This window comes from Varanus komodoensis, unplaced genomic scaffold (assembly GCF_004798865.1).
Source record: "Varanus komodoensis strain SLA01 unplaced genomic scaffold, ASM479886v1 scaffold11, whole genome shotgun sequence".
In the NCBI taxonomy this organism is placed as follows: Eukaryota; Metazoa; Chordata; class Lepidosauria; order Squamata; family Varanidae; genus Varanus; species Varanus komodoensis.
In genome coordinates, this window is record NW_025335317.1 from 17,795,380 (window position 1) to 17,813,940 (window position 18,561).

The window sequence follows — 18,561 nt, forward strand, 5'->3', positions numbered from 1 at the left end:
AGGCAAGGATATATGGCATGCTAATTAGGCAGCAATTCTGTTCACCTCAAGAACTATTACAAATATTAGACACTCTGCTCTCATGCAGGTGCAGACACGTGCGCATGGAAGCTCTGGAACAAGGTTCCCCACGTGCTCCTTGCTGTGCATGATGTGCCATGCCATTTGGGGGAAGAGCGTACCTTGAGGACTTCTTCTGTGTTCATCCAGCCCTTGCTCTCCCTCTCCAGCATGACTTGCATGAGAAGAGATTGTGCTGCATTCCTAGCTCAGGCCTCCTATCTGAAGCACTGACCCACCTTGCTTCGGGGACATTGCACAGGTGAACATCTGAAGGAAAGCGGAAGGAACAGGGGGCTGTTGAGTCTTGTAATGACAACTGTCTCTGCATGGGCAGCTGAACCCATGTGGAAGGCCAACAGTGGCCACCATTTTGGCAGCCTGGTGCGCCATTATGCCCAAAGCGGGTATGCAGAGAGTGCTGGTCAGATGTTCACTATGCTGGCATTGTCCTGGATAAATCAAGTGCAAGTAAGTCCTCAGACATATACCAGCCTTATTTATTGGTATACAAAGGTTTTTGCAGCTTCAGACAGTGTTCCCTCCTTCTTATTTGCTGTGCAGGGCATCAAAAACTCTGAGTGCACAGAATTCCTGTGTTATACATTCTCTTCTCTGCTTCATTTAATTGAAGCCCAATTTGGCACAGAAAGTGACCACATACAGAGACAGAAAGAATAAATGCGGCCACCTTCTTCTTCATTGTCAACAACCTCTTATTTTAAAAAAAGGTACAGGAGGGGAATTGTGAGCTAACAAAGAACAGATTAGGAGACTATTTTAGTGCACTTCATTACAGAGGCAGCATTTTAGACTTCGAGATGATTGACTAGTGATTTTCCCACCATTTGTTCAATAACAAAGAAGCTGTGATTAGCTTAAGGAAGGTCCCTGTTGTTCATGAGGAGGAGAGAGGATGCTTTTTCAGAGAGCAAGTGCTCAGCTTCTGTCACAAATGTATACAAGTGACTTAAGGCAGAATGAAAGACTTGTTAATATAAGGGCTTCTGCTATGAATTATAGATAAAATTCTGTTATCTCTTCCCCTGACAGTGCATTACGCACTATCAGCATGTGAAATGTCTTTGGATGACCATGAGGACCTGTTCAGGTAGGGGTGCAGTTTGCTGGCTGTATTCCTGTTTCACTAAATACAGAATTGCAAGTTTGGCCACGGCTTTTTCTTTTACAAAGCTCTCCTGCATGCATTTGATGACTATACAGTTCTTGAGAATAATATTCTGTTTTTACATGATGTAACTGGAATCATCCTGTGGCTCATATTGCTATGAAATATACCTGATTCTTCAGCTTAATGGCATGCTGGCTTAGCTCGCATGAAAACTTTCTCTGTCAAAGAGCCATGCAATGTGTGTAAGCTGAATATCGAAGATTCAAACACAACAATATTTGGCATCCTAAGCCAGGCAGACATCGGTGTTACGTTATTGTTGGCCTGAGCTCCTGATATGAGACAAGGACTCGGCAACAGTAATGAGCAGATGTATAAGGGCACAAAAATGCTTTTGCCCCCGCATAGCACACACCCTCAGAGCATGTTTTTGCATGCCATTTTGAAAGGCAACGAAGCTATTTACAAGCAGAGGGGTTTTGTGTCTGAGAAAGGAGGACTGTCAACATGCGCCCATTGCTGAGGAAAAAGGGGCAGTGCCCCCTCAACCCAATAAAATCGCAATTAACTAGTTGGGATTGTGTGTGTGTGTGTGTGTGTGTGTGTGTGTGGCATTGCACATGCACATGCGTATTCAGCATTAAACATGGGCCAACTGAAATCTAAGGCTGATGCAGCCGCAACGGATGATCTGTGTGCATATATGCAAATCAACGGTGTCTAGAGCCTAGGTAGGTAACTTCTATTTTCTTTGTCTTCTCTCCTCTTTTTTTGTGTTGAAATTTCCTCTTATACTCAACTATTTCCTCCCTCCTTCCTGCTTTCTCCAGGCTATCTGCTAAATTCCACACACGCATGCACAGACGGGATCAATCCAAGGCTGACTCGCCTTCAGCTTATCTCTGCTCCAAATGATTGATTTTCCCTCTTTAAGGGTAATTTGCTGGTGAATTCCATGTATTGCAAAAACCCCTGTGAAATCTAATTCATTCCGATTGGCAGCCAGCACTTTTGGGAAAGAATACCACAAAACTGTCCGTTATCCTTTACAGTTATGATCTCTGTAATGCATTTACATCGCATTATAATATGTTAATAAATGCAAAAGTTGCGAGTGTGTGTGTGAATCCATATCTATATCCTTGTATCCAATAGTAGCTTAAATTGATTATTATCTGAAGTAGCTTAGTGCTAATATTAATAAACACAGCTTGCATTATGAAAGTATAGATACATTTCCAGATGCCAAAAGAAATCTCTCCTCCTGCAGTGTTAGGATTGGTAAAGCAGATGTACCCAGCAAGTACGGGTCACCTGGATGGCTACTGGACAGCAGGATGCAGACTTTTTCTACAAAGTGTGAGGTTTTGCCCAAGAGACCTGCTTTTGGGGTCTTCTAGAAATTTGAACACGTTGGACTAGATTTCAAGTTTGTTTCAGTTAAGGAAGGATTACAGCTGAGTCAGATAGATAATGCAGCATTCTGGATTATACCAGCCTCGTGAAAGTCTCTAACATTTAGAATGAATATGGAATCAACCCACTGTGGTGCAGTGAATAGAGTACAAATCCCCGCCAAGCCATGATGAAGCTCACCAGGCGCCCTGTTGCTTCCCAGTTTAATCTACCTCATGGATGTTTCATCAGGATAAATGAAATGTCTCTATTTATGCCGCCCTGAGAGCAGGACTGGGCAACCTGTGACCATACAGATGCTTTCAGACTCCAGCTCCCACCAGCCCCAGGCAATCCATTCCGTAGGCAAGGCTGATGGCAGTCTGGCTGAAACAGATCAGAAGGGCACAGGTTTTTCATCCCTGTCTTGGAGGAAGGGAGTGATGCCAATGTGACTTCAAAATGCAAGCAAATTATTGTGGGCTGATCAGCTGTTGTTGTGGCCATTTATTCATTAGATTTTAATTGTAATCTTCCTCCAGGGAGTTTGGGGCTCTGCACATACTCTTTCCTTTATCCTCACAATACCACTGGCTGGCCCAGTGTCACTAAGCTCTTTGATGAGCCAAGATCTGAACCCAGGTCTTTGATGTCTTTTCACATAATGAACTGGTTCATATAACAATAACCCATGGCTTAAACAACCCACAAGCCAGCAGGGACAAATAGGAGAGTGTGGATGCACTGTCTGCTACTTCTGTTTTACTCCACATCTCATGGGTATGTAGGTTGTGGAACATAATTTCTGAACCTGCACTGCTGGGTTGTTTTGGAGCTAAAGAACCAAGTGGTTAACCCAAGAACAAACTATGAGTTAATTGCTGGGTTGTCTAACCTCTAAAGAATCAAGCTATTTGGGTTCAGTCATCATGCTCCATAATCTGTGGCTGACCCAATCTTGGATTAGGGGGTGAAAGTAAAAATGTCACAAAAGCAGTGCTCCTCTCTCTCTTCCTCTTGCTCATGAACACAATCCATGGATTGTTTAGCCATTGGGCTGTCATCATGTGTAAACCTGGTCAATGTGTGTGAATATATACGTTAGATGTCATTACCACTGGCAGTAGCAATGGCTTTTCAATATCACACTTTTACATATCCTTGAAAGCTCTACTGGGAACAGAAATGTGATTTTTGAGCTGTCTCAAAAGATACAGAGGGACAAAGGACAAACATATACCAACTATATACTATAATGAGACCATAGTTGAACTCCTGCCATTGTGTTCAGTTACTGGTCACCTCTCTGCATTTGTTCTTTTAAATTGCCTTTTTATACCAACTTTTTAATAACAACTTTGGGTTTGTTTAAATAATATGAATAGACTTCGTTAACACTAGGGAATAACAGAATATTTTTAAAGGGGAATGGAATTTAAGAATAGTACATATGCCTTTAATAATACATAAAGTCAACACCACCACCGTGTCTTGATATAGGACAGATTCTCTCTCCATATATTTACTGAGTTGCCTTTTCTGGTGAATTGAGTAATTCTCTGACTGCCCTTAAACAAATGAACTGTGTCAACTCCTGTATGAAGGGTAAAACACCATGACACATTTTGTCAGATCAGTCCCCCTAAATCTTTTACATTCTCCTCCAGCTCCTCTCTCATCTGTTGGATATTTTCTTGTTAAAATGGACACTTGCATAAGAAATAAGGATCCACTGAAAAATCATTACTCAGTGAAAATGATTGTGAATAAATATTCATAGGGTCCAATATTAGTTGGCAGCCATTAGAGAAACGGGACTATGTGTAGATTTGAATATATTTATGGATTGCTAAAAAAATATATGGGGGCCTGCCCAGCAGGTCTGATGGTTCTGATGATTGATGTTTATTTTAGTTTCTTTCTTTTTAGTTCGTAGAAAATAATAATAAAATGTACTCATTAGTTGGCAGCCAGAGCTGGTCGTGGCCCCCTCATGCATCATGGACTGCTTGGATACCACCCTTTATTTTTAAAGAGGGGTTGAAAGTGAGACTTTGCCTCCAGTGTCCTCTCTTTCTGCTTGACTCTTTCCAGCAGGGCACAGGACAGTGAGAAGGGTACCTGTGGATCCAGTTCAAAAGAACAACCCCTTCGAACCTATTCTGAAACAAGCTTTTAATGGACTAAATTTAATAACCCAATTCTAACTAAACAGGGAATACTACACTACCTTTTTGAGACTCCAGTGAAGTACCCTAAAACTGAGTAGATTTTAATAATTGCCATCATCAGCATCAGCATCATCAACAATGTTTGGTTCATTTTCAATTGGTTGGGAACCATTTTCATTTATTCAATTTGCACACCAAGTTCCTTTCAGATATACATATTGAAAATGACAGCTTAGTTTGCTAGGTTCTGCAGTCAAATGTAATATTACTGCAGGAGAAGGAAGGTTCATCAAAATAAAATTCAGCCTAAAAGTACATGAGTACAAACACACAACCCAGAATGGAAAGAAACAGGGAATAGGAGAAAAACGGTCAAGCTGCATGCCAAGCTATTCACTCCAAATAAGATTTTAATATGTTGAACATTGTGAGATATTGTGAAGAACCCACAACGAAGCTGTAGGTAAAAGGATACTATACCCTCTGTGAAAGATAGATTCATTAGTATTCAGTATAATGACATAATTCCTTATGTTTTGTCATGATGACTGGGAAGAGGGAGGGATGCTTCTCAGCGAAGTAAATTATTTTAGCAAGATTCTAAAACTGATTCTCTTTCCCCCCAAGAAGCCTTCTCAGATGAGTAATCCTGCCATTTCATATGTATGTCCATTGTGAATGCCTGCGTCATTCCCCCTTTTCAGCATCACAGCTTCAGATGTGCAAATACCTATTTATGCCCCTGCTAGGAAACAGATCTATCCGCTGACTGCAGCTCTTCTTTGCATCCTCACTTCTAAGGCAATTGTCTCAGTTTTTCTTTCTTTCTTTTTCTTATTATTGGGGGAGGAGGGGATTTTTCTGGTCAAAGTAAATTGTCATTGAAGAAGGACTATCCAGTCATTATGACTGTACTTATAAGTTCCAGTCATGAATCAGAGTTCTGCTGTACTTCGCCTGTACAAACACTCATCAAATCTTATTAACATTAACTATCATTATTATTTCAACTGTTTTAATCAACTGTGGGGAAGTGTGAGAGAAGAACCTGCAGTCTGAGACAGACTGGTACTGAAAGGCAGCCAGCAACAGGCAGGCAGAGACTGAGAGCAAATAAACTTTGAGCTCTGGGAAGCATCTCTGATACTTTTCTGGTAATCTGGGGTGGCATAGATTTTGCAATTTTAGCAAAGCTATGCTGTCTGCTTTCACCTGTGCTCAACTTGTATATTGGTAAATAAACCCAAGTCTCCAGAGTTCTCTCTGCAAAGGGAAAGCATCCTTGGGTAAGCATTGTCCCTGGAACTTAACACTACAGTAATACCTCAGTTCACAAATTCTTCTGTTTGTAAACAATTCGGTTTGCAAACAGAAAGGTCAGCAAAATTTTGCTTCTGTTCGCAAATTCCACATCAGGTGACAAACACGATTGCAGCCATCCTCCCCGCACCATGACCACATGTCAGAGTGTGTTAGACCAGGGAAGATGGCTGTGTTCATGTTTGCACAAACACAAATTCTGCCATCTTCCCCGCTCTGACACATGGTTATGGGTTTCTCTAGTTGCAATTGCAGTCACAGACTCTCCCTTCAAACAACCTCCTCACCACTCACCTTTCTGTCCTCCACGCCAGAAGTCGCCTCAAGCAAGGCTCTCTCTTCATACTGTACTGTACTGTACTTTGTTTCATATTTTTGAGGTTAAAAAAATTACATATGGTTTCGAATGGAGTAACCTTATTTACATTGAACCTTATGGGGAAATTTGACTCAGTTCCCAACCAATTCGGTTCGCAACCAGAATTGTGGCATGAATTAAGTTTGTGAACCGAGGTACCACTATACTTGGGGAACATATAATAATATTATAAATCAACTCTCAAAAAGCCTCTAAAACAGCATTTGGTTCACAAGTGTACTTGTATCTTTATTTCTGAGGATTTATTGTCTAAACCACAGGAAAGATTATCATAACTGCTAAGGCACCCAAGGGAGTGACCTCTTGGTTTTCAAAACATTTGAGGTCCTTGATTTCCAATAAACCTTTGCTTGTTGGGTATCAGAAACACAGCTTTGCAAATGATGGTATGACAGTAACCACTCTGCATATCTTAACATAAAAAGTGTTTCTTTTCCTAGCGAATAATGACAAGAATCTGAATTTTCTTAAGGGAAAGCTGCCTATTGTACAAAACTGCCATAGAACAAACAGTGAACTGCCATTTCCAACAAGTGAGCTTTTACCATTTTCTTGAGGGAAAAAAGTAAATTTTAAAACAAAAATCTCCAATTCCCTACCTAATTTAGATTTCAAGTTAAAGTAAATGAACCTTACAGGAGCAAAATACACCAAAGGGTTAATTCCATATTCTTCTGGTAACTAGCTGCCTAGAGAGGTGGTGGGCTCTCCCATACTAGAGACATTCAGAAAGAAACTGGACAGCCACCTGAGTGGGATGGTGTGACTTGGTGCCCTCGATGGCCTTCATGACCCCTTCCAACTCTACTATTCTATGAAATACTTAAGTAAAGTAGTACATGATACCAAAGTAACAGAGGTTTTATATAATCTGCAAATATCTCCATAGTTTTTTTTGTGCTTCCTTTAAGCAGGTTAGAAAACCACAGGTTTGTGGGATCTACTTTGTCGTTTATTGCAAAATCTGAGGTCCAGTGAAGAGATCCAGGAGCAAAACTGTGGAGGGGGTGGAGCTAGGGAGCAAATTACTTGCAACACCCTATAAGCAATACACTGTCTATTCAAATGCAAACCTACATCCAGCTACAGATTAGGGATTCTAACAGAAACCTCCAAAGTGACTTGGTTAAAGGGAAACTATTAATACTCATATTTTACAAATGAGGAACACTAAGGTTAATATGTAATTAGCATAAAGCCAGTTACTGCAGGATTTTAAAAAGCATTTAATTTTATTTGCTTTTGTTAAAATATTGGGAATCACTTGCAGTTCTACTGCAAATCACATAGAAATCTACCTCCTGGCGTAAAGCATATATTATAGATTGTGGCAAAGTCATAACATTTGATGATGCACTGGAAATAAGGCATGAATATATAAGCCAAATATGAGGAGTAATTGAAGGGTGTATCCCCAGGGCTGGGATGGGAGAAGTAATGGAATTCCTAAGTAAAATGGCCCATTGCTGCCATAAAGAGAAGTTATATAACGAGTTCAGAAGAAAGTCGGGGATGGCGCAGGCATGTTGTACGGAGAGTTATTTCAGTTAATGAAGGATGGATAAGTGTAAGAATGAAAGCGCCTAAGTGAGTCGAACTGGTGGAAAGGAGGTTCCATGAAGAGGCATTAGAAGTAAACAAAGGGTCAGAAACATGTGAAGAGACAGGCAAAGGGTAAGGACATAAGAAGAGTAATTTTGGACCAGACCAAGTGTCATCTGGACCATCATTCTGTTCACAGCATGTCCACTACTGCCTGCAAGATCTCACAGGTGGAATATGAGTGCAACTGCACCCTTCTGTCCATGTTCCCCAGGAGCTGCTCTCCAGCTTCAGATGCTGGAAGTAGCATCACCACGAGGACTAGTAGCAGTTGATAGACTTCTTCATGAATCGGTCCAACCTCTTTTAAAGTCATCTTAATTGGTGGCCATCACTACATCGTGTGGAATTAAATCCCATCGTTTAGCTATGAGCTGCATAAAGAAGTACTTCCTTTTATTTGTCCCGAATTCCCCACCAATCAGCTCCAATGGAATGGTGTAAATAGGTGACTTGCCCCAGTAGGCATGTCTTTACACTTGCATACTGTAATAAAGCTCAAGGACATGAAGATCCCATAGTCTCAGCAGTGCATCTCCCTGGCTGGACAAAAAAGGCTCCGTTGCAAAAGTGGAACAAAAGGCCATCTTTCTAGTTAGGTGTTGATATGCTTTTCCAGCCCTTTCTCCTTGCCTGTCCATTCTCCGTACCCAATGACTTAGCTAAGGATATACACTGAATTTTGTGTTGAAGAAAGGTGAACTCGTACCCCATAAAGTAAGTTAAGTAGTATTTATTTTATTTTAAACAGGCCGCCAAGCGATCATAACATATGTTTATGAGTTGAAGTGGGTTGGGAGTAGTACATCACTTACTTTCTTATCATTTTCTCTCCTAAACTTATACTGATATACAACCAGAGGAGCAATAACTCTAAAAGCACAGATGTGGAGAATGAGATCATATCAGTATGGGAACTATGGATAAATTCTAAGTCCTTCAGTGTCACTGTCAGTGATTTCTACACAGCCAGAATGTCTAATTCCTGTAGATACATTTGAATGTAAATAGCCATTTTGTGCATTCAACATAAAAATGAACCCATGGAAGAATTCTGATGAAACAACCCAAGCTTTCAATTTCATAGACTCAAGATTGTCTCCAGAAGGGGGAAAAACACCTCTCAATTTATAAACACAAGAAAGAAAGACACTCATTTGCAGAAGAACTGCAACTGTACTTGCTAGAACTCATCAGCTACATTGTCCTCATCTTACAGAAGAAAATAATACCTTATGGAATGAAAATCCTGAACCCTTGAAAATGCTCAAGATATTTTCCATACACCACGCTTATCTTGATAAAATTGTACAGTTTGCCACAAATAATTATTCTCACATTTTGTAATTTATCTCTTTGTAATGAAGAACCATATAACATCACAGGATTGATTTTAATGCAGATGGCAAACAGTTCAGATGCAGGAATGCACTCCACAGTTGGAGAATGGCTAAGAAATTACAGAATGTAACACAGCTGTCCAAGTTTTATTAGGGCTTCAAAAGAGAGATAACAAACCAACATTCTGAGTATAAAAACTATGTGCAATAACCACAAGCTTTTGTGTTCCATATTCACAGAGAGCCAATGCGGTGGTTAGTGTTGGACAGGGGACCTGGGAGATCGGGATTCTAGTCTCCACTCAGCCATGGAGCTCACTGGGGACTTCAGACCAGTCACTTACGCTCAGCCTAACCTACCCCACAGGCTTGTTGTGAGGTCAAAATGGTGCTATGTAAGCTGCCTTAGGTTCTGCATAATAAGGGGAATTATAAGGGGGAAAACACGGGACATTAAAATAATGTAATAATAATGTGCTATATATTCTGTAAAGAAGGCCACATAATATTTTATTAAGATTCACTTTTAAGAAACAGTTATTACAAAGACTGGCAATATAACTCACTTCATAAATAACGTAAATGAGCAGAGGTGCAACATCTAGTTAGTGAATGGTGCCACAGAAATTAGCAAAGTGTGAACTTGTGCTGTACACTACCTTTTAAAAATAGTATTCTTTTTGTTAGCTTTACGGTCTTTTGTAATTTGATACTTATAATACAAGTATTTAAAATAGAAGAATTAAATAGAAAAAAGTTCCTTAATTCAAATTATAATATAAAGGAGAAAAATGTGTACCAAATTAGGAGAATGGATTAGAAATATCAGCAAAGGAGGAGTTTAAATCATGGTTCTTGAATCTTACCTCATCTTTATCTTGCACTTGGATGAAAAGAGGAAGAGCAAAGCCGACCTGGGCCAGCTCAGGAATAGCCACACTGTACTCTGAGCTATTGAATTCTGGGGCATTGTCATTTATATCAATGACAAGGATGTTAAAAGTAGTCATCACTGTTGCATTGGAAGGTGTGCGGTCATCATTCAGTTCTGTTCCCTGTAAGAAGAATTGGAAGGAGAAATAGTCCAAACGATAGTCATGGAGAACTGCAGAAGCTATGGTGGTCATCATAAGGAAATCACACCCAGATTAGATTTCATTCTGACACTGAGATGAAGTCAAGAATACAGTGAGCCAGGTGAGTCGTTCTGACCTCTAGGAAATGGCTGGACTGGCTCCCTGGAGGCCGATGAGCATTCCTGCCAAGAGACCTGGCTCCATTTCTCCTGTGGGTTAACCTGGCTTCCAGAATTCTTGCCACTCGAGGTGGAAACCCTGATTTTCTCCACCACTGGCCCAACCCTGACACATAGCTCATATCTTTAAAGTTTCATTAAGTCTGCACTGGGAGAATTAATAAAGGAATGTAAGGCCTACACTTCCAGAAAGGTGGGAAAAGTGTCAGATCACTGCACCAGGGGGCAAGAGAATCCTAAGAATGATGCAACAACTCAAGCTGCATCTACGCAATTTTAAGTCATTAAGGCTCTTTGAATGCAAACACACGATTATGGAGTATGCATGTAGTTTGACCATTTTAAGTGCATTCCCATCATGGATCCAGTCTGTAGGTCAGGGAGTGGGGCTAGATCTGCCCTCTGAGACAGACTGGTAAACAGGCCATCCTTGATGCAACTGATGTCATTCCATTGCACTCCCTGTGAGGGCAGCAGTTCACAGTGACCAGGAGGAGGAGGTATGGCCCACTGGTGCCTATTACAAGTTTTTAATCACTGGCACGTACCCACTGGTTTCACAGCTCAAGTTCCAGGGCACACCCTTTCAGCCCAAGTCGCATTTTCTGGGAACTTTCAACCCAACAGTAATGGAAACACCCATGCCGCCAAGTCCCCTACTGGCCATTGGTCCTACCAGACCCAGCATAAAAGGCAGACATGGCTGGGCACCTGACGGTGGAAACTAAAACGGTGCCGTGGGACAAGGAGAGAGGAGGAGGGCTTCGGCCGGGAGACGGAGCATTGTGGCTGTGAGCAGCCATAAAACCTACATTCTGAGTAGTTCCAATCCTGCCAAAATCCTCTTTATCAATCTGCAAATTGTAAGGACACTAGTTTTGCTTACCTGTAGTTTCTGATACAGAACCCCTTTCTTTATACTTTGAAAGACATTCTTCTGCAGAGATAATGCATTCCATCATTTCTCATTGCTTCCTCTACGTCCCACATGGGAAACCCATGATGGCTCTGTATGTGGCCTGCTGAACCCCTGGGGGCCCCATCCACCATTCTCCACTGCTCAGCTGATCAGCCATCAGTCTGGAGTGGGGAACAGATCGCTATGTCACTGCTGCTATTAACAATGGAGAAATAGCGATCCTGTTCAGGATTGCAGGGGGAGGGGAGGCCTCAATCTTGCTTCCCCCCATTTATCCTGAGTGATACTGAAGATTGCTGCTTCCCTGCAATGCCGCACAGCTATTTTGAATGTAGGGTGGGGAAGGATAAAACTCCCCCCTCCCAGTGATCTTCATCAAGACTGGTGTTTCTTTGGAGTAGACAAAATCTCCCGTTGCATTTCATTGAAAAAAGGACTGCATGGCAAAGTCATCTAAAGTTTATTAGCAGGGCTGAAGAAAAGTCATCCTTTCCCCTACTGAAGAACAGATTCTGCCTTCAGTTAGATTTTTCTTTAACTAAAGGGAAGTCTAAACTAGGGAAAGAAGCAAGATTTCAAGGGATAGCAATAATAGCCTATTGACCATGTAGAATCTCACTGAAAGACCCTGAACGGAGGTCAAGTGGAGTAACTCTATGCCAGTTTCCCTGTCTGACAAAATATTGCCCTTCTAGGCAGCCAGGAGGTGATCAGTACTCCTTTGGAAACTGCCAGCCACCCTCCCAGTCAATGGCCATCTAACAGATGCTTCTCCCCACACACATCCCCTTCTGGCCCAGTGGAATTCATATTACTAAATATTTTCCTACCAGCTTGTTGGCCAGGTATTGATTTTAATTAAGTAGCTATGATTGGAGATGGTGCAGGGAATTGGCGGGGAGGTTTTCAGGTGCTGGAAAATGACCCTTTGCAGAATTTGTTACCCAAGTGGCTTTGCCCCAATTCACTGTAGTTCTTGTGCTGCTCAGCATGGCTGGAAGGGTTTGACGAGCACTAAATGTCTCTTTTGTCACACAGGTGACCAAAAGGAAAGGGCAAGGCAAGAACCGAGAATACCTGGATGCTATCATGGCAAGCCTAAGTCAAAGGTCAACATAGGTCACAGTTGGTCAAAGTAGGCAGGGTACATTCCTTCAGGAATGTCAGCCTCACAGCTGGAGCTGTTTGCCAGTGACATTAGAGATATCTAATGGTTGGTTCTGGGTTTCTCTCTCATCCAACAGCAACAGTAATGAAAAAGATGTAGATTTTTTTTTAACAAATAAACTGCTTTGAAAAAGTTACTGCAAATGCCTGCAGTCATTTTCTATTTATTTACTCTTCTTACCATTCATGTGATATTTGAGAACTCTCATGTGGAATGACTTGCACTATGTTCATTGCATGCCACTTATTATCTATGACAACTTGGTTATCCATATATAACAATCAAGTGTCTTTGAGTTGTGCTTACGGGTCAAAAGCTGAGCAAGAAATATATTACAGACAGGTCAAGTATGCCTCATGATGGAGCCCTGGAACCATTTCAATATTCTATCATCTGGTGGCTACTGGCAACACATGAATGTAATTGGGTTGCATAAGGACCCCCAAGCTAGTATCAAGACTGGGACACTGACCAATGGGTCAGTTTTGAAACTACTTTTCCCTCAGCTGGAAATAACAGGATATGCTTCAAATTCTAAAGGCTTAAAGTCAGACAAGAAATATTTTTATGGTGTCATAACAACTGTAAAAGGTAAAGGTAAAGGTTTCCCCTTGACATTACGTCCAGTCATGCCTGACTCTAGGGGGTGGTGCTCATCCCTGTTTCCTAGCCGAGGGAGCCAGCATTTGTCCGCAGACAGTCTCCGTGGTCATGTGGCCGGCATGACTAAACACCAAAGTGCACGGAACACTATTACCTGCCTACCGAAGTGGCACCTTTTTATCTACTTGCAAGGGGACTGCAGGTGGCGCAGCGGTTTAAACCGCTGTGCTGCTGGGCTGGTTGACTGAAAGGTCGCCGGTTCGAATCTGCACAATGGAGTGAGTTCCCGTTGCTCCGTCCCAGCTCCTGCCAACCTTGCAGTTCGAAAGCATAACAACTGACGTATATGCAAAAATCAATCTTCATTTCAAAATAAAATGTAAGAAGGGTTAGATTTTAGTTATGTTTAGTTTAGTTTTAGTTTAGTTAGTATCAGTAAAAGAATTTAAACCAGAACTCAGCATCTTCCCAAACTTTTGAAACTCAAACACATTTTCCCATGAAGCAAGGATGTGTTGCTTAAACTCACCTTCCTAGGGAAGCATGGCCAATTTTGTTCAGATTATGATGTGATTGTTTTTTTCTAGGCCCTCACTTTTCTAAATTATGGAAGAAATTAGATGGAAGTCAGATGGAAATGTGGGAATTCCTATCAATTCTCAGATTAGCACACATCTGAAAATCCAAATTTTCCCAGATACTGTGAGTTTTGGGTTCGTGTAACATCCCGTTTCAGCTCTTGAAGTAACAGCTAATGTCTCCTCATCTGAGATATTCTGAAACCATTGTTCCAGTACAGCCAGTCTCACCTTCACTGTGAGTATAAATCCAGCACTGTAGAAAGGGTTTTCTCGGTCCAATGGCCCATTCAGAGTTAATGCACCACTGATGTAGTCCAGTGCAAAGATACTGTTGGTATTGCCTGACAATGAAATAAGTAGGATCAGCAGAAATAAACTCCTGTGTAGAAGAACATAAAAAGCTCGAGACTTAATACAAACAATATAGACATGCAAATGCACAAGCACATGGGTGGACATGTGCATTTTATTAGCCACTTTGTCTCCATAGACAGCAGAGCAGTTGCCAAAGGAAGCTTGAGAGGCAAAATGAGTGACAGATTATGCCATGATTTGGAAACACTGTCGGATGCATTTTAAAGACCAAACTATTTCTCATTGCCTCAGTCTAGCAAGATACAGACTTGAGAACTAAGCTAGCCCATCTGATAGCATCACAGAACTTCAGGCAGTGTAGGAGTAAGCACTTCAGTTAAAATGGAAATATATTCATGGCTTTTGTATACAAATCAGTTCAGTTACTGAATCTCTGACAGGGCACAGGGACATCCATCTGCACTTCCCTTTAAGTCTAAGACTAAGGGTGGGAGGAGGAGGAGGGCTTAGTGGAAAACATTCGTGACAGAATGGATGAGATCGGAATGACGTGCGGGATACAGATAGGACAAGAGATTCTTTTTCTGCCTCCTCTGTGATGCACAGATGCAAAAGGGGGAGCAAGCGAAATCGTACCGTCCAATAGGAAATCAAACCTACACACCATGGAACAGGAAATCAAGGGATTTGGGAATGGAAGAAAATGATCTAAGAAGCCTCTTCTGTAATGCAAGCATACCAAAATCCTCCTGATTCCAAATTTCAACTATTCCTATCTGCTGATTATGTCAGGGCTAGATCTGGCACCCCTTAGATCAGCCATGCTACTTGCCCTGCTGGTGATAAAAATGAAATGTTTTAAAAGCTTTGTTAAATCCTTAGAAAATGGGAAGAGGTTTGGGGGTGGGGGGGGGGAATAGCATGGGGACATGCCAGTCAGCATAGTGTGGAACTGCCTCTGCCTTCAAACTTGCAGGATCATTTCTCTCCACCAGAGTTCAAACTTGGAATGGGCTAGCTAAATTTGACCAGAAATCAGTAAGATCAACCTACACACTCTCACATTATGAATGTGAGATGTGGGGCACAGAGCACACCAACCCTCTTCCCTCCCTCCCTCCCTCCCTCCCTCCCTCCCTCCCTCCCCCCCAACCATACTGACTTAAAAAAAAAAAAAATTCATGGCCAGCGCCACCCCTTTCCTTCATAAATTTGTCATCCCTTATTCTATGGTTATCTCTCTGTCAAATTCTTGACCTGCTAAAATGTCCCAGCCAGGGTTAAGTGCAGTTTAGTGTGTGGCCAACTGTGCATGCTGCAGAATTGTCTGATGGCTTCCAGTTGGTTTGTCTGCATCATTGGTCTAACAGCAATTTCATTTTGTTCTTTTTCTGTGTGAAGAGCAAATGAAAAAAAAAGAAAAGGAACTATAAAAAGCACCACCATCACCACCACCCCAGGCCCATTTCTACACCTCTTTTCTTTGCCCATTCACTGGGTTCTGCAGTTGAAAAGTAATGGGAAGTATGTAGCATTTGAGAGATGTAATCATGACCTACTACTTCAGCGGTATTCACTAGATGTTCCCAAGCTGACAGATCTGACCTTAACTTTTCTTGTTCTGGAAGAAGAGGGAGAATTCATTCTCTCTCTCTCTCTCTCTCTCTCTCTCTCTCTCTCTCTCTCTCTGTGTGTGTGTGTGTGTGTGTGTGTGTGCACGCGCGCGCGCCCATGCACATGTGCACATGTGTGTGCTTTAGTACTTTAGCAATATGGTTGTTTCTTCCAAGACTAATTCTGCAAGGTAGGAGAGACTGCAGGACACCTTTTGTCTGTATCCCTTAGAATCAACATCACAACATTCGTGGATATGTTTAGTTTCACATTGACTGCCCACACTGATTGCACATATGGTTAGCATATATGGTTTGCATATATATGGTCTTATATAAGGAGAATAAGAGACATTTAAAGTCTTTATTTAGCAGGTCAGCATTTTTGCAAAGCAATCCAGTGCATGGAAAAAGCAAACTCCTAGTTAAGCAATCATCTCCACTATCCCATTCAGTAAAAAAGAATAAAGCGGAGAGAAGTTCAGAAAGAGCCAGTAGTTTTTAAAAGAAAAGGAAATATCCACCGTAATCACTAAAGCTTACTTAACTGCATCCTATGGATAAATCACCAGTGTAGCTTTCAATTGTGGGGAAGCGATGAGGACCACTTAGACTCCATGCCTGGCTTGCTCCTGTTTTCATTCCTTATCAGCTAGTTGGAGGCAACAAAAAATTCAAAGCCCCAAAGTGCTTTTATGGAGCTAGAAAGTTCTGAGAAGGAAATCTAAAGTTACTTTCAGCAGTCTCCAGTGTGGCCATGTGCTCTCTTTTACAATGGGCAGCCCTCCATTTGAGATTTCCAGAGAAGTTTCTGTCTGGAGCAGTTACTGGTTTGAAGGATGGTCTCATTCCAATTCCAGTTTAAAGAAAAGGAATCCTAAGTTACTTATCAAGAGTTTGTTCCTGGACACCAGAAAGAACAGGCTGCTACACTACTATTAGAAATAAAATATTTCTGATTTAATATATGTAAATCATACATAAATCTGTGTCCTGTTTTGTCTTCCTTTTTGGTGATGCACTCTTTCGGTTTTGGCAATTTCTATATGGCCTTTTCAAATAGCCTGGAAGAACCTGACCATGCAACCATCAGGTAAGGTCTACCAGCATCTTGTCAACATAAGCCAAATCATGGGGGAGAGGGAGGTAAAGCTGGCAAGTTGCCCTGGAATCTATAGATGGAAAAAAACCCTGGGGTCTCTTGCAGTCTTGCAACCGCTGACATGTTCTTTATTAAATGATATTTCCAGAAGAAGTGGGAAGGAGAAGGTTTAATTTATCTGAATGACCCTGCTGGCACATAATGTTAGCAAACCATGGATGAGTGCTAGCACTGGTTTACACAATCAACCTCTGATCAGCACAACTGGAAATGATTAACCTAACAACTAATGGTAGGTTGGGATTATTGGGAATAACTTGTTTGCATGTGCCTCTCCCACATAATTTTCCAAATGAATATGTTGCCAGCACAAGACAGAAGCTACCAGACAGAGGCTTCAGTCACTGCTAAATGACTATTTTGCCTCTGTGTTCTCCCCAAAGCAGGACGGGGGATATCCGCATAGGAGATTAGATGAGGCTGGGGACTCAGGGACACAGATTAGAGTCACTCCCCTTGAAGTCAAGGGGCTCCTCGGGGCATTGGACATTACAAAGGCGCCAGGCCCTGATGGGTTACACCTGAGAGTACTTAGAGAGTTGGCAGGGCCATTTTTGAGACATCGTGGAGAACGGGTGAAGTTCCAGAGGACTGGAGGGTGGCATCAGTGGTCCCAATTTTCAAAAAGGGTAGTAGAAAGGACATGGGGAATTATAGACCTGTTAGCTTTACGTCCATTGAAGGAAAAACAATGGAAAGGCTCATAATAGAGAGAGATCTAGTGATGCTAGATAGGGAGGGGAGGCTGACAGCCACACAACACGGCTTCCGCAAAAACAGGTCCTGCCAGACAAACCTTGTGGAATTCTATGACAAGGTTTCAAGATGGCTAGATGGAGGGGATGCAGTGGATGTGGTATACCTGGATTTCAGCAAGGCCTTTGACAAAGTGCCCCATGATATCCTGGTGGAGAAACTGAGAAGTTTTGGGATACACCAAAGCACTGTCTGGTGGATTAGGGCATGGTTGACTGACCGAAAGCAGAAGGTAACCATTAGTGGGGAATCATTGGGATGGCAGCCAGTGACAAGAGGGGTCCCCCAGGGCTGTGTCATTAATTTTCATTAATGACATGGAAGAAGGGGTAAACAGTCTGCTGATCAAATTCGCAGACACTAAAACTGGAGCAGTGGCCACAACTGAGGAGCAGGTACTCCAGATCCAAAAGGATCTGGACAGACTATGGAAGTGGGCAGAAGACAACAGGATGGCGTTCAATGTGGATAAGTGCAAGGTCTTGCACTTGGGGCATAGGACTATCTGTCATAAGTACAGGTTAGGTGACAAGTGGCTGGAGAGCAGCACTTGTGAAAGGGACCTTGGAGTACTGGTTGACTGCAGGCTAAACATGAGTCAGCAGTGTGATGCGGTGGTCAAGAGGGCGAACACCACCCTTGGTTGCATAGCCAGATGTGGCTTCTAGCTCAAGAGAGGTATTACTACCACTCTACACGACTCTGGTGCACCCGCAACTGGAGTATAATGCTCAGTTTTGGGCCCCTCATTACAGAAAGGATATAGCCAGGTTAGAGTCAGTGCAGCGTA

At 42.0% G+C, this 18,561-nt stretch overlaps 1 protein-coding gene across 1 annotated transcript in view; it reads right to left on the reverse strand.

Moving 5' to 3' along the window:
- Positions 1-18,561, reverse strand: part of CDH23 (cadherin related 23) — a 598,322-nt gene that overhangs the window by 255,960 nt on the left and 323,801 nt on the right. The window contains exons 15-16 of the mRNA XM_044420488.1: positions 14,154-14,266; positions 10,266-10,454 (exon numbers count right to left, since the gene is read on the reverse strand). Of these exons, the coding sequence (XP_044276423.1) occupies positions 10,266-10,454; positions 14,154-14,266 (302 nt within the window). The remainder of the gene's footprint in view (positions 1-10,265; positions 10,455-14,153; positions 14,267-18,561) is intronic.